This window comes from Saccostrea echinata, unplaced genomic scaffold, assembly GCF_033153115.1.
Source record: "Saccostrea echinata isolate AGI-Se365-2 ecotype Australia unplaced genomic scaffold, CSIRO_AGI_Sech_v1 ptg000033l, whole genome shotgun sequence".
NCBI classification, from domain to species: domain Eukaryota; kingdom Metazoa; phylum Mollusca; class Bivalvia; order Ostreida; family Ostreidae; genus Saccostrea; species Saccostrea echinata.
This window is the reverse complement of record NW_026889782.1, coordinates 9,019,314-9,040,584: the sequence shown is the minus strand read 5'-3', so window position 1 is coordinate 9,040,584 and position 21,271 is coordinate 9,019,314. Positions and strand designations below refer to the sequence as shown.

General features: G+C 31.7%; 2 protein-coding genes across 2 annotated transcripts in view; one reads left to right on the top strand and one right to left on the bottom strand.

The window, feature by feature from the left end:
- Positions 1 to 9,981: 9,981 nt before the first annotated feature.
- Positions 9,982 to 13,986, top strand: LOC133198086 (tenascin-like). Its single transcript, XM_061334232.1, has 9 exons — positions 9,982 to 10,069; positions 10,467 to 10,596; positions 10,876 to 10,947; positions 11,259 to 11,473; positions 11,846 to 11,953; positions 12,261 to 12,371; positions 12,782 to 12,889; positions 13,320 to 13,430; positions 13,865 to 13,986. The coding sequence occupies exons 1-9, from the start codon at positions 9,982 to 9,984 to the stop codon at positions 13,984 to 13,986; spliced, it is 1,065 nt and encodes a 354-aa protein (XP_061190216.1).
- Positions 13,987 to 14,613: 627 nt separating this feature from the next.
- LOC133198973 (fasciclin-1-like) overlaps positions 14,614 to 21,271 on the bottom strand; it is a 31,453-nt gene continuing 24,795 nt past the window's right edge. Inside the window, exons 19-23 of the mRNA XM_061334868.1 lie at positions 17,534 to 17,660; positions 17,048 to 17,213; positions 16,545 to 16,716; positions 16,031 to 16,160; positions 14,614 to 15,828 (exon numbers count right to left, since the gene is read on the bottom strand). Coding sequence (XP_061190852.1) covers positions 15,590 to 15,828; positions 16,031 to 16,160; positions 16,545 to 16,716; positions 17,048 to 17,213; positions 17,534 to 17,660 — 834 coding nt within the window. The 3' untranslated portion in view covers positions 14,614 to 15,589. The remainder of the gene's footprint in view (positions 15,829 to 16,030; positions 16,161 to 16,544; positions 16,717 to 17,047; positions 17,214 to 17,533; positions 17,661 to 21,271) is intronic.

The window sequence follows — 21,271 nt, the reverse complement described above, 5'->3', positions numbered from 1 at the left end:
GAGCGTGTATCAAATAACAAAAATCATGGCATATCATCAAAATCAGGAAACGTAAAAGGCATTTCCTAACAATGATGATCTTCATTTCCAATCTGTGGACACGAACGAGATGTATGGGGTTGGATTATTGTCGGCCTTAAAGTTTAAGGTTAGATGTTTCCACACCCCAGATTTTATTGGTTCAAAGTAGGCAAACCGCTTTAGTTTCAACGTAATATAGTTTAATATAATTAAATGATTATGGAAAAGGTATATCACCAGTTTTTTTAATGATCGCAGCCAGATTAGGAACGTCCATAGGAAATACTCCTTAAAAATTTCTTGAAACTAAAAACAATATTCAAAACCTTTAAAACAGTATAATTTTTGATGAACGGGAATTCTTCTGTCTGAGTTTAAATAAATCAGATTCTAGGCTGAGTTCACCCAAAGTTATTTAACAGCTAAAAAGACTGTGAAAGTCCTACGATATACGGAGAGCTTTTTGCTGTGAAATTGATTCTCTTTTCTTCGAAACAAATTCATTGAAATGAAAAGTACTGAGAGCAGTTTTTTTTCACTATGGGAAACTAAGTCATCCTTTTTATGAATTACTTTAAAAAAAAACGTAGTACACGTATGGTTTAAGAAAATGTTTATACTTATATAGTATAAAAAATTGTAAGTCTTGAAAAATTAATTATTATAAAAAGAAAAAAAGATGCTGAAGACATGCGCATTTTCATGATGGTCAACAATTGGCGTTAGGGGATGAACATTGCTGTGGAATATCGTGGTTTATTGTATGGACAAATACTTTTTTATGTCTATCTGTCTGGTCTATCTTATGAAAACATTTTAATTCAGATTGAACAAATTAAAAAAGCATAAAATGGATAGATAAAGAAGAGGAAGATATAACAATATACTTACCTTTGCATGATATAACAAAAGAAATTAATAGCAAAGTTGCAACAACTATTAGAAAACGCTGCATGATTCCTGGATAGAAACTTGAATAACGTTATACAACGATCCTGTCTCTCTCGCTTGGGTTTTTATTTGTACGTGAATTGGGCGTATGAGTTAACATTAGATTTATAACGTGAAACGATAGTGGAAGTAGTTGATGAATCACAAATTGTGTGACATAAATAAGGTTAGTTGTGTAACGTTAAGTAAACGCTGCCAAAAAATACAAATAAAACGGATCGGTAGTGCTTTCTTAAAAAAAGAAAAGAAAATGAAGATGATTAAATAAAGTGTACAGAATAATCCTAAGTATAAAATGTATAGGGGCTTGAATCACGAGCAGTTACATTTTTAACATACTGTTATTATCATTAATAAATTATTAGGATTTTTTGTGTAATTCTTTGAATTCCAAAATTCAAAGTACCGTAGCTGAACTTTAAAAAATATGCTTTTAAATTCACAGCATCAAAAACTGATTGTTTTGCTCGGAAATATTATTTTGTGAATATCTGAAGTATTTTCGTTGGAAGATAAACAATAGCAATCAAAGTTTCAGTGCCACTAGTTGATGTTCAAAACTTCGGGTATCACGAATGCCTGTAAAAATAAAAATAAAACTGCACATTTTCTGTGGCCAACAATATCAATCATTTGGACTCTGTTTGACTGTTTAATATCTTTGTTACATTAAAAGTTTAAAAATTATCAATTTAAACTTAACTTTTTGACAATATTTATCAAATTAAAAAGTTTTTTTTTCCTCTCATAATCAGTAAAGTTTTGATTCTGATTTTTCTTTATATTTTTGATAGCTCATTTTATTTTTTGTTTTAATTAATTAGTGTGAAGTTAATAAATTTCACTTAATATTGTAGTTGTAGAATAATGTTACCTTTTTTATTACGTAATGTTATGTTGAATTATTTTTATATTAACTTTAAAATATCTTGATATCTTTATTTTGGTTTTGTTCTAAATTCTTTTAAACGAATTAACTGAATGATATTTTGTACGAATTGAATTGTACCGCCTTAATTTAAACGGAGCTCTCTAGTCTGAGAAGTTAGTTAGGCCGGATCAAATATAAACAAGGTTTCTCACAACGGTAAAATTAGTGTGTTTTGTTTTAATATTTCAGTCTATCAAATCTAATGGAATTTATTATAGTAAGCGTTACACATTATATAACTACTTATTCATGCTAATTACATCATTCTCAGGCTAGATTCCGTGATTAATTTGTCAATATTTTGTTTTAATTGTATGTTCTCATGTTTATAAATCACTTTCTACCGAGAGCTCTTTCAATAAAGATCTGTTTGTGTTAAATCGGACTTTGTTTCCATTTTTCCAATTAGATATTCCTGTAGAAGCCGATTGGCAGTTGCAGCACTCCCAGAGTTAATTCCCCGAATTCACCATTCAGTATCACGAAGGAATTTATTCCAGTGTGACAAATATAATGTGTGAAATCTTGATAAAATGACTTATTTCTAATCCTAGTACATGTATCACGTTATATCCCCTTTCATGAAATTTTCCCCCAAATTACCAATAACTAAAGTTTATTCAAAATTTCAAAAGGGCACTTTCTCCGACTAAACCATTTCAAGATAACATTGACAGAAATGTATCAAACTTTATTATCCATGATAACTCTTTTATTTCATGGATCAAATTTAAAGAGTGTACTTTGTTGATTTTACTCCAATTCCCAAGTTTTACCACTGTCGAAAACCTGTTAGCAGGTTCGAGGACACTTTGAAGGGTCATTTATACATGTAGCCATTAATACCAATACCCCGAAATAGGGATATACTTTTTCCCACTTTCGTCCGTTTTCTAACTGTCCATCTGTTTGTCTGACTTTCACAAAAACTTTAACTTCTTTCTTTAATTCTGAATGAGGGAATATATGGCCTTAAATGTGCATTACCTGTGACAAGACCGTTTTCATAATTGCTTTATAATATTTGAGATTCTGACTAGGTCATTGACGTTTGAACTACTTTTAAAAAAAATATAGGTCTCTGATAACGACCTAACAAACATTTTCCCTAGGGAGAATTTATCCTTACACGTACATATATTACCTCTATAAACCAAATTCATGAAAGGAACTATTTTAACGACTATAACATACACATAGTCCATTAAAAATACACCGGTAATTTTTAATTATTCATCAGCTGAAATCGATTACATTTCTCATGTATTTATAATTATGAATCAGTCAAGAAAAATCTTGATTAAATATAATTTATTTTACATGATTACAATCCTGTTTATTTTTCAATTACTTTTAAATATCATTATTTCACTGAGAGCATCATTGTCAGAAAAAATTAACTTCATATACGAAGTGTTTTTCCTCCGTGTGTGACTGACAGTACTTTTAATAATGTTCATAATGATCGGAATTGTGTTTTCTTAAGTGTCATATACAGTGTCAACACACTATGGTTGACTACTTCGTATTTGGTTAATAACGCTGTTGGACAAGAGAAGAATAAATGCCATAATAATCTCTTGGAGCATAATGGACTTCTTTTGATCGTATATATGCTTCAACATTATGTCCTCAATTTTTATAATCCTTTTGAACATAACCGGAATTTTCTGAACTTATGCTGAGTGTATGGCGATAGACTGGTCAAAACATATCGAAGAGTCTTCGATTTTACTAATCGCAGGTTCAAATGTACGGCTTCCAAAACACAATGCAAATACACACTTGACCATTGATTCACCACAATTTTCTTCAAGGATACATAACACAAACAAAGATTTGATGCCTGGATTGATATATATTTTTTTGACTGATTTTGATTAGAAATGATATAAGTAATAAATCCCTAAAATATAAAGAAATCGTAAGTTTTCTTTTGTGCTTAGATATGTGACTTTTTGTCGCTTTCTATATAATTCTATACAAAATTTTACACAACTTTTTAACCTTAAGACAAAATCTTACAAAATTCTCCCACTAAACCTGATAAACATTATTCAGGTTACCAATTTCAATATAAATTTATGAGAAATATTGCCGATTACTGAAAAAAAGTTTGTTTGTGTTATTTATCCTTAACTTGCAAGAAAATTAGTTCATGAACATTGTACGGTGTATTTGCATGAATTGTTGAGAGACACTCATAGTGTGTTTCAATTTTATTTACCACTTCACAATACTGTTTGGGAAATTCCCATGGTGAGTGTTGATTACTTTTTCGAAACGTTTAACAGAATTAAAAACATTAAGTTTAATAATTAAAATTAGTTCCAGAATATTTACATATATTTATCATATATTTGTGCACTTCTCCCACATATTTCTACGACTATATTCTCAGGAACAATGTATCATAGGTGGTGAGAAATCAAGTCTCAACCGGGACTCGAACCCAGGGCCTCTTGCGTACCATGTCACTGCTCTGACCACTGAACAATTGAGACCCAATATATTGACTGACCTAAACGCACCTGTTAACGCGGTGACATATTCCCATCTTTGTAGAAATTCGTCCTCGAATTCTAGGAGTTAAGGAAATGCTGTAAGGCATTTCCTAGGGAATAGTGGGCATTTGTACGTTGGGCACCAAATGTCACAGGTAGTGAGAAATCAAGTCTCAACCGGGACTCGAACCTAGAGCCTCTGGCATACCGTACCAGCGCTCTAACCACTCAACAAATGAGACCCGATATATTGGCTGACCTTTAAGCACCTGTGAACCCGTTGACAAATGTATTCGTGAACATGTCCAGTATGTCGAAGTTCATGAGCCAAGGAAAGCTTTTCATTTCAAGTTATGTTCATGCAAGATGACTTCAGTCTACAAAAACCGGCCCCTTGTCCTTTCAAAAGAGTAAGAATAGTGGTTTCTTCTACATATAACCAATATTATGATAAATCTGTTGATTTTTACACGATAATTTGAATAACAACAAAAAGACAATATAAGTTCTTCTATTAATAAACTTATTATATACCATTGGTAAAATGTTTAAATTCTTTTGAATTCCCCTTGGCTGGTGTTAATCTTTTAAGCCACTGTAAAAGATTATGTTTAAAACAACCGTTGTTACCTCCAATGTAATTATACATTGAAGAACGTTATTTTTTACTCTGACGGTAAAACAACACATCTACACATCTTTAATAAGGCCATTCCAAATTTTTTCTATGTTTAGCGTCCACCCATCTTTCAAAAACAACTCCAAAAAACACACAAACCTAAAAAAAAAAAAAAAAGGAAAACAGACTTCAAAGTAATAAAAATAACGTCAATCGAATGATTTGATTTCAAAAAATCATATTTTTCTCCTTTCTAGATCTATACTTTAACAAAATCAAGTACTAAATGCTTAAAATATACCACATATGAAAAAAATATGTAGATCATTACAGGAAATGATATAATTCAAAGATTTAGACCAGAATAATCAATTTCAGGTCTCCTGATTTTGTTTGTTTTTTTCATATATTTTATTAAAAAACCAAGGCACACGCGGACGCTAAACATAGAAAAAACTTGGAATGGCCTAACGAAGAAATATATTTTAGAAGGAAGAATTACTTTCCCCAATTAGCTGAATTACTATTTTATTTATTTCTTACTTGATTTTTTTCTACAAAGATAATATGACACGAATTTGTAGTTCTATACTGCTAAATAGTAGACGTTTTGTGCTTTACATAGTTCATCTTTCGTATTGTATGAAAAGCAATAATTAGCTTTAATAGCGGATATAAGAATGTTAAGTTTCCTCTAAAATCCATCGGTGTGGTGTTGAAGCAGTGGTAGTTTTCTCAGTTTCTTTTCTTTCTCTTTCTATCAATTGTCCATAGTTTCTTTGTTTCACTTTGACATACTGTTTACTTTTCATGACTTTCAATTTCAATCTTGAACTAGTACTCGAGTTTCTTTCCAATCCATAAGAATGTGATCTAGTTTTTAAATTGGCATTGCCTGTTCTTTTTTGAATATCAGTCAAATATTGATATTGCCTTTTTGAATCACTTCTGACTTTCAAGAGCGGATGAAACTTTTGGTAATTGTTTAGTTCTCCTCTGTCATCTTCATTCATATGATAATAATTTAATCTTTGTAGAAATTGATTTTTATCCGCAAAAGGCAGTATTCTTCTTTTTGGATTTGTTCCTGGATACATTTTCTGTTTATGAATTGCAGAAGATAATTTGTATTGAGTCCTTAAACCGTATCTACTTTTGACATAGGTTTGTTTATTTTGGTAAGTCTGTTTTAATCCGGTCTTACCTTCATCACTGCGATGAGAATAAAAATCATTGCCAACTCGGTAGTATTTGTTTTGTTGCAATCTCTTCTTTTTCGGAAATGTGGAAGATGATGGCACTTCCTTATATAAGGTGTAGTGTCGTTTTGAAGTGTTTCTGGTTTTGGAAAATGATTGATATTTAGGATATTTATCAATAAATCTATTTTTGTAAAGACCATACTTATTTCTGTATTGCAATCTATTCTTAGTAACATATCCTCGCCTGTAATTTCGTGTTCGACTAGAGTAATGTCTGAGAATGAAGTGCCGCTTATAGATATATTTTCTTCTTTTAAACGCACGGTTTCTTTTAATTTTATTTCTTCCATGTTTCCATCGATGACTTAAACTGAGGTTATGTCGTTTTCTATGAGCTGATATGATGCCCATTTTCCCTTGCATTCTGCTCATATTTCTTTGATTAAACGACATTTTTCCGTGGAAAAGGGGAGCCCTACGCCAATTTCGTTTATATCTTCGCTCTCCCTCAGAAAATCTTCTATTTCTTTGTCTTCGTCTTTGATCATATCTTGACCTTTTCCTTAAAATTTTTCTTCGATTAAAATTTAGATATTTATTTCTGAATTTTCTAAACCTTTTCCTATGTTTACCTCCCTGCCTTACATATTCTTTCTGTCTTCTGTGATGCTTTCTATATCTTTTAAATCTACTTATACGTTTGACATACCTCCTTTGAAATCTTTTCCTAAATCTACCTATTCGTCTGTCATACCTCTGTAGTCTGTTACTATATTTCCTTAATCTACCTCTAATTCTCCTAGATCTACGGGCTCTAATAAATGCTTTTTGCCTAGCGTTATGTTTTCTAAAACTTTTTGCTATTTGTCTGAGATTTCTGTGTTTTCTTCTTCTGTAAATGCTTTTTCTGAATCTTTTTCTTAATATACGACGACGTTTGCTATATACACTTTGTCTGTTGAAGGTACTTCTATATCGTTTCCGGAAACGTTGATGATGGTGTCTTCTTTGTGTCCGCCGCCTCCCTGCTCGTCTTCTGAATCGTTTCCTTAACCTACGAATCCGTCTTTTGTATAAATGTTGTCTGATCATGTATCGTTTGTATTTTTTCCTGTAACTCTTCATATAACCTTTTCTTGCCTTTCGTACATATGCCCAGACTTTCTTTCTATGTGTTCTCCTGTTTGAATTGACAGGTTGAGTGTAGGCTGATTTGATTTTTCGAGCAACAAATCTGAGAGATGGCCTGGAGTTGGCTTCCTTGTGGAATGGACTATTTGTGTTACGATTCTGCCATCCCCGCCTTTTTAAGACAAACTGTGTGCTATGCTTTGTGCGATCAAGCTTTCTATCAATGTCATCATCCTATAAAAACGAACGAATATATACACATGCACAAAACAGAATTTTAAATCAACTACTAGACAAAAATTCATCTTTTCAGTATCTTTCCATTTTCTGATTTATTTACTTAATATTTTCTTAATATGCGGTTGAATAACGTTAAATAAGTTCTGGATTTAATTTTTTTTTTTTGTAAAAGAAAAGCAATAGGACTTAAGTAAATGGCCGTCTTTTCATTTTGTTCCCAAAATCGTTTGCTGTCGAGTCCTATTATTAATCCCATCTTGATATTTTCCTAAAATGGTTGTACGATTAAAATGTGAACATTTGCAGAAATTTTATCTACTGAAAACCTTGCAAATATTAAACCTGTGAGGTATTTTACACATTCGCTTTGCTATTTTAAGTAGGAAATCGAAATACTTACCTCTCGTCTGAAAAGGGTCTCTCCTGCATAACGTAAAAAAGAACTAACTAAGCAAAGATAAAGCGAAATTTTAAAAAAAATGATTATTAATTTCTGAAATAAACATATATCAGATTCTTACCTTTACATGATATAGCAAATAAAATTGATAGCAAAGCTGCAACAAATATCAGATAACCTTTCATAACTTAAAGTAATAAAATTGATAAGGTAAATAAGGTTTACTAACAAGTTTTACTCTTTTTTCCATTTTTGTACTTACAAAAGGCGTGTTGATTTAAGGTTAGACATATAATGTGAAGAAGGAGGTGGGAAAGAAGATGGTGTAACGCTAATGAAGTGAACTGGGTTAGAACATAGCAGATGCTGCAAACACAACAGCAAGGAAAACAATTTGCAGTGATTTCATTGAAAAATGAATTAATAACACTGAATCTGAAATCATTGAGACCACATTTATCAAAAACATTTATATAGCCAATCTTCTAACCAATCTCCACCCCACTCTACCCCCATCCAAAACTTTTGTCGAACAAATTCTGAAACCAGGCTATGGACAAATGAGTTGATGGTACAAGGACATCAACTGTATAGTTTAGAGTCAACATTTCTCAAATTCTTAGCTCCATACAATGATCTTGTCAGCAAATAAAATATGCCATTAAATCGAATGTTGACTGACGTTTTTCTGTTAGGCCATTATTTTCACATTGAATTGTCTACGGATTTTTCCGTTTGCCCCATTATTACAAGGAGCACACGGCGGGTGTCCAAAGGAGATACCTACTCCTGCCCTGGCTTCTGATCCCAACTCTGATGTTTTTAGAGGTCCATGTTTGTTCTTCCCCCAATTTGTATTGTTTTTATAGACTTTTGAGCTCAATTACTGTTCGTTATCTTCATATTTCATCATAGAACTACAATTACAGTAAAAAAAGTTTTCTTCTTTAGAATGACCATTTTAGTATTTTCAAAATGATCTGAATAAAAATACTCTGAAATTCTGTTTAAAATTGACATATGAACAAAAAATTTTCTATCCGAAAAAAGATTTTAGAGGGAAATGTCGTTATGTTTATGCTACAAGAAGAAGGTACTGTTTTGGCTTTATTGTGCCTAAAATTTAATGTTTTCAAAAAGTTTTGAAACTGGTCTACATATGAGTTGAGTATATGACTATGATAAAGTACAAAAGAATAATGCATGAAGGAGGACCATTCTGATTATATGAGGTCATTATTTTGATACATTTCTCTTGTTTAAAGCCTCAAAAGGATCCATTTAAGGTTTATTTCCTGGAGAAAATTGTGTCCACATCCGCCTTACTTCAATTTTCGGATATGTTGTGTAAAATTTTTTGAAAAATGCCTTTTTTCAAATTCTTTGTGGGCGATGCATGTGCTCTATATTTTCTGAAAGAAAATTCCACTGATAAACGGTATCTTTTGCAATTTGCACAAGTTCATGTCGTTGCAATTAGCATTTTGGAGGTCATGAAAGAAGAAAAACATTTGTATGAGCTTACTGCATGGAATTTCATGATTCAAAATGCATGAGTTTTAATTTCTTACATCACTTTCATATCTCAGAAAAATACAGGAAGATATGAATTGAAACCGTAATTTGTTCAAATATGCTACCAAGATATTAAAAAAGAAACGCTGAAATATTTGTTTAGAATTGACTGCACTCTTATCAAAGACGACCAAAACAAAACTGAAATAGCATTCCTTCCAACTATAATGAACCATTCACAAGTACAAGAGATTAACAGCTAATAGTGTTACAACACAGGATTATTTCACCGACATCGAAAATTTACAATATGCTTAACACAATATTACACAAAGCAAAGCTTTTGGATGTCAATTTTTTCACCCAAAGGCCTTCGCATACATCAGCACTTTTTTCTTTTTTCTTTCGTGGTATAAAAGCGAATTTATTCATGAGGGCCCCTGTAAAGTATATGGACAAAGCTAACCATGGAGACTAGGACATTCATACGCTTAGTATCCCTAGCAGTATTTCTTTGTCTTTGCATCATCGCCTTCTTCCCAGAAGATGTGGATGGTAAACGGCCATACAATTTAGTTTTTTTTCTAAGCATCTATCTTTAAACAAGTGCAGTTTAAAGTACATGAAAAAAATTTGTATTTTCAGAATTTAAAGCAGTGTTTAACATTTGGTTTTGTGTTTGGTGTCAAACCATCCATTTGCAATTTTTAATCTCCTTTTTCACACAAGAATGCCAGTACTGTACTTTTTCTGTTGATTATGTTAGGATTTATGTAAATTGAACTGTACCAAAGAGTACAATAATCCTTTATAGCTTAAAATAAGATTTTCTATCACAGGATAAGAATGTATCTTCTAACATCAAGATGGTATGATATATGGAATTGGATTTCAGTGGAACAAATTCAAGTGATAAGAACGATACATGCATTTCTCATTCTTTGAATTTTAGGTACATATGCATTACGCAGAAGAGGGTATGGGGTTAGACGAAAATATGGCTACAAGATAAGAAGGAGTGGCTTTAACAAAAGAGGGGGAATCAGAGGCCGGTTTCGTAAATCAAGACGTGGATACAGAAGGTAGCCTTCATGGCAACTAAAACAACTTTTGTAGAGACACAAACTGAAAAAATCATAAGTCCTATAAAGGAAAAAGTATGGAAATATATTTTTTACATTTCTGTTGAATTGCAAAAAGTAGTGATATAGATCTGGCTATATTTCATTCCTGCTTCCTATAAATGCAAGACTTGAGTCAAATTGAATGTCTTTAATTTCTTATATATAATTTATTTTGAAAAAAAAAACAGGTATTTAGACAAGACATATACTGTTTAAAAAGTTTTTTCCACATTTCAGGATAAAAAGAATAAGATTTGTGAGAAGAAAATACCCCAGAAGAAAGATCATCAGAATTAAACATATCTTCAGGTAAAATTTTTCTATAAAATATAAATTTTCTTATCAAATAAGATGAGCATGTATGGATAGGAAAATCGCAATGTACACGGAAGACTTAACTATTGGGATTTGTCAAGGAGCCACTATGGTCATCAACATGCTGGCTGATTTGATATCTTAATTTTGTGAAATTACATGATAAACAACGTTCATGTATTATTACATTAACCCTGACTTAATTATATAAAACCTACGCTGCATCATATCATCGAACATCTTTTTTCGTCAATCTCTTTCATTAAAAAAGATTCATGCAATTTTTACCGTGATAATTTACCTAGACGTAGGAGACCTGTTGTGATCCGCCACCCAGTAACCCGTCACTACCATAATCACAAACACTACCATTACTACAGATATCGCCCACGATACCTGCCGCCATACTTACCGATAGGGTGCGCTGGTCGATGTGGTCGAAACGCTTATTGTTACAGAGGTCATATGTGCGTTTGTAAACGTGGATATAAAGGCAATCCGCTCAGAGGCTGTCGTCCAGGTAACTAATTAATTTCGAGCCAAGATTGAAATTGGGAAAATGTTGTAGCTTTATTTCATAAATTGTTGACTGAATGCAAGTACATTTATTTTTCTTAATAATGAACAGGATACTTAAAGTTTTTAATGTTACTATTCAGTTAATTCAACATATGACTGAATAAAAAAAAATCAGAATATTTTTTAAGAACTTTTCTTACAAGAAGGGTACAAAACGCAGTCGTGGAGAGAAGGTATACATCTGGCTGAAATGAAATTTTATGTATTGACATGCTAAAAAATTTGTCAGAATCTTCATTGCATATTATCATTTATGTCTGGTATGATGTAGGATTTAACTAAATTATTTTTTGTTCTTTATATACGTACAAAGGGGGCGGACCATGTGGAAACAAATGTGGAAAGTACGCCATTTGCAAGTCTGGAAAATGTCAGTGCAGGTCTGGCTACTTTGGGAACCCCTTAGTCGCCTGTTTCAAAGGTGAAAATAAAAACACTGTGAAATTTCCAAACTGATATAAATAATAATGATCAATTATTGGTTTGGTTAAATTTGAATTTATTACGTAGGAAGAGTTTAAACATGTGATTGTAAGTTAACGGCTTTTAAAATCGATGCTCTATTTGATCACGATTTAATATCGTATAATATATTAAGTTGAATCGGACAAATAAATACGTATTGCAATGGTGTCTCGTGTACATCCTCGGTTGTTATAGGTACTTAAATCAGGATATATTAGTATTTATATTAAATTATATACGACCTCGTTGTGGTAATCTTACAGAATATAAGTGTAAACGAGGCTGTGGTGTAAACGCTGTTTGTGACAGAAGGAAAGGAATATGCAAGTGTAAACCAAAATACATAGGAAATCCACACGTACGCTGCATCGCATGTAAGTTTCGTGACCAAGTTGAGTGTAAGCTTTCGTTTTCTTTACCATTTTTGTTATTGTTTTCGATTTTTTTCATTGTAGTTACCCTGGATCAAAACAGACTTCTTTGAAATCAATGCTACTTGATTCCTTTTGAAAGACTCTAAATGAAGCAGTCATAGATTTCATTAAAACAATAAAATCAAATCTACATCATGAAAATAATTTCTGTGAATATTGCTGTAAACAGCAAATACAACTGTATGCACAAATTTTCCTGACCACAACTACATTTATAGTGAGAAACTTAATTTCAGGAGTGCTTAGGTATATATACTAATAGACTAAATCATTTTCCATATGAATTATCTCTTTACTTTCCGAAGTAATTGTTCTAAAATCTTTTGTATTATTCCTTTTTTCTTCTTAAGTATATGGATGTAAAGGTGGATGTGGTCCCTATGCATTCTGTCAGAGTGGAAAATTTTGTAAGTGCAAACCCGGATATGGCCCAAATCCTGTGGTCGGATGTAAACCAGGTAACTTGTATTTCACATGATAAAATTAAGGCTCATTGATATATTGAGAAAAGAGATAACTCTTATAACTCTTACTGAGAGAAATAAAATAAATAATTATTGAAAAATGCCTGTTGGATGAAGAACCTAAATGTAGAGTATAGAAATACTTGTATGTTCTTATTCTTTAAAAAAAAACAAAACAAAACAAAAACAACAAACAAATAAACAAACAAACAAAAAACAGAAAGAGAAGAAAAACAATTATCACGTAATTATTATAATAGCATGTCAGCATTAAAATTTGAATATTAATTTATTCATTTGGACAAAATTTATAATGAAAATTACACACACTCTTTCACAGAATTTTTTTTTTAAAAAATAATAAGAAAATATTTTTGTGTATTGTGCAATGTTAATTATAAACATTGCAATGTATTTTAATCAGTGCCTGGGTGTGTTCGAAAATGTGGATTGAATGCCTACTGTGATGCCCCAAACAGAAAGTGTGTTTGTAGAAGTGGATATGTGGGCAATCCATACCAGAGATGTAGACATAGTAAGAATTGTTTGTTTGTTTGTTTGTTTATCGTCTATTCGAAAAAAAAATTCACTCATATTGAGACACCAACACTAGCCAGTGGAGGACTGCAAATTAAGGCCTGTATTTGACACTTACATGTACGGCCTTTGAGCAGGGGAGGATCTTTTTCGTGCCAGCAATAACTGCGACACGGGACCTTGGTTTATACGGTCTCATCTGAAGGACCGGTCTCCACGTCCAACAGTAGGTTTCAAATCTAAGACGTAAGGTTCAACTCCTTATTCCGCAACTCTAGAGCGAATGCTCTAACATGTGTGCCACACGGATGACCATTAGGAATTGTTACCTACAAATCCATTTTTTTTTAAATTACTGATAAAATTCGAAACTGTTCAAAGTTTTCAATCAAGTTTGTCTCAAATTAATGAATACTCACCATTTTATTGTAGGATACTCGATTCCTTGCGGTGGTAAATGTGGAAAGAACGCTTACTGCAGAAAAGGGGTGTGTGTCTGTAAATCTAACTGTCATGGCAACCCATACACAAACTGTGTGAAGAATAAATATTAAAATAAAATTGTCGGTCAAGGTAATCTCTTTTTAAAAATACGAAACGATTTATTGTGATAATTTAGTTAATTAGTAAGGAACAGGAAATTGATTAGTTATAAAATTTTAATATCATTATATGTTCTTTTTTCCTGAATCTTTCAGTTTTGCAAAGTTAAATAGAAATTCGGGAGCCTGTTACTCTTATTCCTTCAAAAATGTCAAATGAAAATACTTACATAAATTTATGTTACATTCAAATAACCTGTTACCTCTAGCAAGTGGTAACAAAGAAAAGGGATTAATCTTAGCGGAAGATAATCGATACCCTATAATTTTTAAGCACTTATTTACAGGTAAATGAAAGTAATTTGCCAAAAATGAAAATAAAATACAAACAAGAGGTCCTTGGGTCACAATGCTCAACTGAGTAACTTTGGTCCTGCTCTTTATCATCATCATATACCATTCACCAGAATGCTTTGTGCCAAGTTTAATTGTAATTGACCCAGTGGTTATGTAGAAGATGATATTGCGACAAAAGCAACGATAAAAAGAACAGGAAATAAGCAAATTTTGATCAAAAAACTCATTTGATCCTTCGACTCGGATGTGTGTATAAAAAAAAACAACTGAGAAATATTATGTTATTTAAGTTTTATTTCAAGAATTGTTGACAGTTAACTAATCTTACATTAATGTTAACATCTGTAACACTTCAAACTTCATTCATCATACACAACTAACACTTCTGTGCATACAAATGGAATTAAAAACACATACACTAAACGTTTATTATTGTCAAAACCACATATCAAAAAAATTATGTCAATACTTAAATAACATTTTCAACTAGAATAAGACTTAAAGAGATACTGCTATTTGGTGAATGAACGTTTTGTTACTTACATACCATGCACGGGTATAATTTCTTCAAATAAAATCTTCATTTAATATATAATATTATATGAATGCTTTATATAGAAATCTTTTAAAACCATAAAGACATATAGGTACGTTATTAACTAAACACTAGCCTTCAGATTTTACATTAAAAGGGAAAAATGGAACTGAAATTCACAAGAATGTATTTAACATTTTGTACAAAAAATACATTAATAGAAGTCATTGTTCATAACATGTATCAAAAATAATACTACAAAACAAAAAAATGGAATTCTAGAGAGACATTCATTATAGATAACTATCATAGAGACAACGGTCCATTGGATGTTCTACCATGGCTATAAAGTATATAACAACTCTTTTCTTTTCCATACTCATGTTGTCAAAAACACTTAGCTGACATCCGGAATGTTTGGGTTAAATACAGATATGCCCTATGTCTGTTCGCCCTTCCAATTACTCCACAAATACAAGATGTATAACTTTGTGCATAAAGCAAAAAGATTCGTTCTCCATCAATATTGCTGAATGTAACAGATTTTGTTGATGTCGAATTGTGCTCTTTCAGTGCAATCATGGTCTTCACAAATTCAAGAACATTTTCAAAAAGACTTTGCAAATAAGCTAGAAGAATCAGCTTCTAATGTCTGTAACCTATTTTTGAACACGATTCCTTGGCAATATCAGAATCAAAAAGATGATTCACAAACGATTTTTATCACCTTGTCCAGAGATAAAAAAAGCACAATGTAGTTAAAAATGAAAAATACGAAACTAGCACACTGAAATTCCTGCTAGCTCCATTCACTCCGCGAGTGTTCATAGTGTTTGTGGGGAGAGTAGACTCTTCTTCCACCTTGAATAAAATCCTGTCTATAATGTGGATAATGCCATTGTTTGCTAGAATATTGGACTGGATTATTTTGGACTGCACGCCATTCCACTCCAGTAGTATTTCTGTATAATTAGAATAGAAATTGTTTATTGAATAAAGTTTAAACAAGACACTCAGCTTGTAAATTCACGTTTTTTAGGAGATCATGAAATGAACTGTGTTTATGACTATTCTTTCCCTCCTAGAATTTGATTTCCATTTGCAAAGATAAAAACATTCATGTACACATATTTCATTCTACATTTTGATATGAGTAATATTTACCTTGGGTTTCTTCCTCCTTAAAAATAACATTTACTTTGAGAACACAGTCAGTTGAATTTTTATTACTACATGTAGCTCGAATTCTCTCTATACTAAGGGCTGTTCCATTCACTGTGTGGCGTTCGAGAAGCTAAGTTCAAAGATAAAAATAAATAAACAGATAAATTTCCAACAGAAAAGCTTGTAATAACCTTATAACTAGTTAGTGAAAAATAGCCTAGAAGTGTTTCTTATGCAACCATACCACAGTAAACCACATCAAGTCATCAGTTATAAGAGAATAATTGAATTTGAATGTATTCTTAAGCTGGGTCGTTTTTAATTATTTTCTTATCAGAAAATATTAGTGTGTAGTAATCATAATTTCGGAAAATGCATATTTGCAATGTGTTTTACTGTACAGATAAGAATGTTTTAGACCTTTGCAAAAACAATAAAAAAGTAAAAACAGATGGTTAGATTTTTCACTTTTTTCATATTGTTTCGTGAAAATTTAATTTCAACTATAGTTCACCTCATATTTCTCTGATGTGTTGACAAGATTATACAGGTATGAAATCTCAGGCTGAGACAAATACAGAAAGGCTTCACTAGCAGGCATAAACACTGTGAACTCATTGTTTGTGTCCCTAAAATCTTCTTCAACTCCAGGTGGAAAAATCCCCATGATATTCTGCAAAGAAGCTCTGAAAAACGAAGAAGAGTTTATATATAAATTTACTCATTTACTAATGAAAAGTTATATTTTTTAATGAAAAATATTTTGTCTTAAAAAATATTTAGAAAATGATTTGTTAAAAATAGATATCAAACTTCCATTTTCAATAAATATATTTATCTTAACTTTGTACGAGAAAGAAGAAAAGGGAATGGTGTAAACTAGCAGTATTCTAACATAACCCAGCCAGGGCTCAATCCAGGTATCCTAAAAGCTGATGTATATAGTAGCCTCTAAATGCTTGCATCTCGAACATACTCTTTCCTTATGAACCATATAATCTTTGTCCATGAACTTACTTCAATTTATCCTGAGCTTTCATCTCATCAATAATATTTTTGAAAGAATAATCCAGAAATCCGTCGATGACGTAAATGACCCCATTGCTACAAGCAACTCCATCTCTATTGATGTCAAGGTCGTATCTAAGGTTACTAAATCCAGCATCAATAGAAGTCCCCTCAACTGTAAAAATTAAATTAGACCTTTCTATAATTACAGAGATAATCAACTTACTTGTGTAAAATCAGTAAAATGGTGGCCTTATAATAACTAGTTTACTTTTCATTTGTAGAAAATAAAATATTTGATCTTCTTGCATCAGATATATTTCACCTGATACCTTACTAAATGTATTTCATATGTTTGATGATGAAATATCTATGACTATCATATCAAGATAACTATGTCTACTTAAATTTTTTAATCACAGTTGTATGAAATATAACCTTTAACAATCAGATCAAATGTAAATTAACAACGGAAAAACTGGAAATTTGAAGTACCTGTACTCTGTTTTTCAAACGTAAATGGTATTCCATAGGAGGATCTGAATGTAAACTTGTGTTGCATATGTTTTCTGATGAATTTGCTGTCTAGCAGCCCATTTGGAATGACATGACCTTTAAAAATCTACAGAAAAAGGTTGAAAGTATTAGATACTTTGAAAGTTATCTGGTTTTTATCTCTTTTATAACTAGACTTTGACCCGTGCGTGCACGGGTTGACATTGTTATGAATGCATCCATGTGCATATCGGACTTTCACAAAATAGATACATCGACACATTCATATATTGTAAGGTACTTTTGAAATAAACAATGAATGTGAATATAATTCTTTTTTTTCTTTTTTTTTTTTTTTTTTTTTTTTTTTTTTTTTTTTGCAAAAACGGCGTAGCGCAGAATGGGTTTGACCCAAAGTTAGCTATAAATCAAGTCATGAGTTCGAATCACGCCAGAGCTTACATAAATTTCACCTTTCCAAACAAATTTAGTAAAAGAAATTATTGATATTTATTGAAAATATGACAACAACAAAGTGCTGAGCACTGCTGATACATATCAAGCAAAGTAATGAAAATGAAGAAATGTGTTTAGCTGGTATTTTTACACAATTAGTTATTAAACTGAGGGTGTAAAAATTTTTGTAACAATTTTAACACTGCAGGTCTCAACTTGTTCAAAATATGACCTCAACAATAAAAGAGATATTAAGCACTACTAATACGTATACTTTATATATACACAGGTAATAGACATGTATATAATCTGTAAAAGCAGAAATGAAAATGGACAAATGTGCTATATTGGTATTTCTACACAATTTAGCAGATGTGAAGCAGAACAGATTATCTTGCAAATAATCCCCCCCCCCCCAAAAAAAACATACTGGTTGTTCAAGAGATCATAATAAAAATTAAGAATATCAAATGTACATTATATATGATATAAGAAAATGTTCTCATGACTGTCTGTTTTGATAAAAATTAATGCAATATCCTTGAATTAGTAATATTTTGAAGCGATTCGATTAAAACAAAAACCTCGGTTTTTGAATAATTTTGATTCGATTTTTGGAAACAATATGTTTGCTTCAGTTGTGTTTAAACCTGTTATAGTTATTGAAAATTCGAAATAAACAGTAACCAATTTGAAAGTTTTTTCATCTTTTATGATTCAACAAATGTAATGTGTTTTACCTTTAGCTCACCTGAGCTGTAAGCTCAAGTGAGTTTCTCTGATCACATTTTGTCTGTCGTCAGTCTGTCTAGCTGTCTGTCTGTCTGTAAACTTTTCACATTTTCGACTTCTTCTCCAAAACCACTAAGCCAATTCCAACCAAACTTGGCACAAAGCAATTCCTTATGTGAAGGGGATTCAAAATTGTTAAAATGAGGGACCACGCCCTTTGCCAAGGGAAGATAATTAAGAAATATTGAATTTTTTTGGTAAATCTTTAAAAATTTTCTTCTCAAGAACCATTTGACCAAGGAAGTTGAAACTTATGTGGAAGCATCCTCAGGTAGTGTAGATTCTAAATTGTTAAAATCATGACACCCAGGGATCGGGTGGGGCTTCAATGGGGGTTTGAAATTTTACATAGTAATATATAAGGAAAATCTTTAAAATCCTTCTTCTCAAGAACCTTTTGGTCAGGAATGTTGAAACTTATGTGGAAGCATTTTCAATTTCGTTTAAATCTTATCATGACCTTTCATGACCCCTGGGGGTACGGTGGGGCTACCATGGGGGAGGGGTATCCATGGGAGTATTTATAGGAAATTTTTTTAAGAATTTTCTTTTCCAAAACTACTTGACCAGAGAGGTTTTCTGAAATGTAAATTCATATAATGTACATTCAAATTTGATGATGACGATCACAGCGGGTCATGATAGGGTACAACCACAATGGGAGAGGGGGGGGGGACAGAATATTTACTGTAAATTTTACATATGAAAATCTTTGGAGAAAAATCTCAGAGTTAGAATATATATCAAAAACTAATATAAAAAAATATAAAAAACTAAATTTGTTCAGATATTTCTGATTTGTTAAAGCTGTTTGGGTTAGAGTAATTGACCATAGTTGCTCAGGTGAGCGGTGTGGCCCATGGGCCTCTTGTTTATACTAAGTATAAAATATATGGGAAACATAAATTATCATTATCTTAGATAAGCCAAGCAAGGGTATCCTAAGTAGGAAAGTAGGAATTTGAAGGTACTTCTTGCTGCAATAATGAAGCCTTTTCCTGGGGGTGGGGTACAACTCTTTTTGGATCACCCAATATCATTTCCATTTTTTAATTGAAATCACTCAATGTAATCAGGAACATTTTAAAATAAATGTTTCTAATGTTATTATTCAGAGCATAAATTTTTCCAAAATATTTAGTAAAGTTTGAGTTTAGCGCAAACATTAAAGTTTACTGACCTTTACCGATTTTATTTTGGGACAGCCAATGAGAATTTGGGAGCGGATCTTGAACTGAATATGGGAATTTTTCTTACTTCATACGTAAATAATGCAGCAAAAATAAAATACATACCTCATAAACATTTATATATCTGTTTAGTGATAACAAAAATTAATCTACTGCAGTATTAAACGTTTTCAATCAGAAGTCATTACATCACATGAGAACTGTCATGGCTGCTGAAGAAGACAACTTGTTTTCACGCTGGTGTATTTTTTCTTGTGGCGATTTAATAAAACATAAGTTTGTTTGCTACGATTAAATATAATTCATTTCATCAATGAATAAATACTTTTACGATCTTAATTTTGTCCCACCTCATAGTTTTGAGATTTACTATGCATGGATTAAATTTTACAAACAATCGATATTTTAGCAGCATTGATAGAATGAACTGTACGGGCCGCAAGAGCTGACTTCAGACTACCTATCAAGCGTAGTTACCACGACAACCTTTACATATTTAGAAGAACAGGCTGTCCCTTCTATATAACGTACCGAAGATCAATAACAATAATTTACATATTTCACCCACTTTTTTTTAAAGTTAAAGAAATTTTTGGAGGTGAAGTTATAAATCTCAGCAGTGAAGGTTATAGTAAACATGGCGCCCAAGTTGCAATCATTTAGACACATTTCAAATTGAAAATATCGGTTATATTGAGGTTATTTAATTATTTCGATTTATTTCAAAGTTAAGAAATGAAAATAATGTTATTGTAATTTTTGGCGGAAAAAGAATGCCTACTTCACTAAGATGTGATTCTAGCTGGAGTTGTAACACCCCCCCCCTTTCCCCTCAAAAAAGCATAAAAGAAAGGAAGGATAAAATAAAATCAGGTAGCTACATTAATATTGCTCCTACGATCATGAGCTTTTTGCCTCCGTTGAGATGACCAGAGACATAAATAACATATAATAAATGTGTCTTCGAGATGGCGAATGATTACCCACGTGGCAAAGTATCACATTTGCATGGATAAACTCAGAAACGATAATACAAATACGTGTAAATTTTCCTTGGAAATTTGCTATATATTTTGTTCATATATATTTATGATTTCTTATTAGAGAAAATTATAAAATAACAAATATATATCTACTTAGTACAAATTACATTTGTCTTCTCTGATTTGAACACCGTGATTTAGCGTGAATGTAATACGCACGCGCAAGATTGTAAAATCCAAAAAATCCAGATGATTTCCGTAATTTTTTGAGGAATTTTCGTTGATTATTAATTAGCGAAGCTTAATTGAGAAAAAAT

Coding starts and splice junctions, on each gene's coding strand:
- LOC133198086 (XM_061334232.1), top strand. CDS start 9,982: ATGGAGACTAGGACATTCATACGCTTAGTATCCCTAGCAGTATTTCTT. Junction 10,597..10,875: donor TCAAGACGTGGATACAGAAG/GTAGCCTTCATG, acceptor TCCACATTTCAG/GATAAAAAGAATAAGATTTG. Junction 10,948..11,258: donor AGAATTAAACATATCTTCAG/GTAAAATTTTTC, acceptor TAATTTACCTAG/ACGTAGGAGACCTGTTGTGA.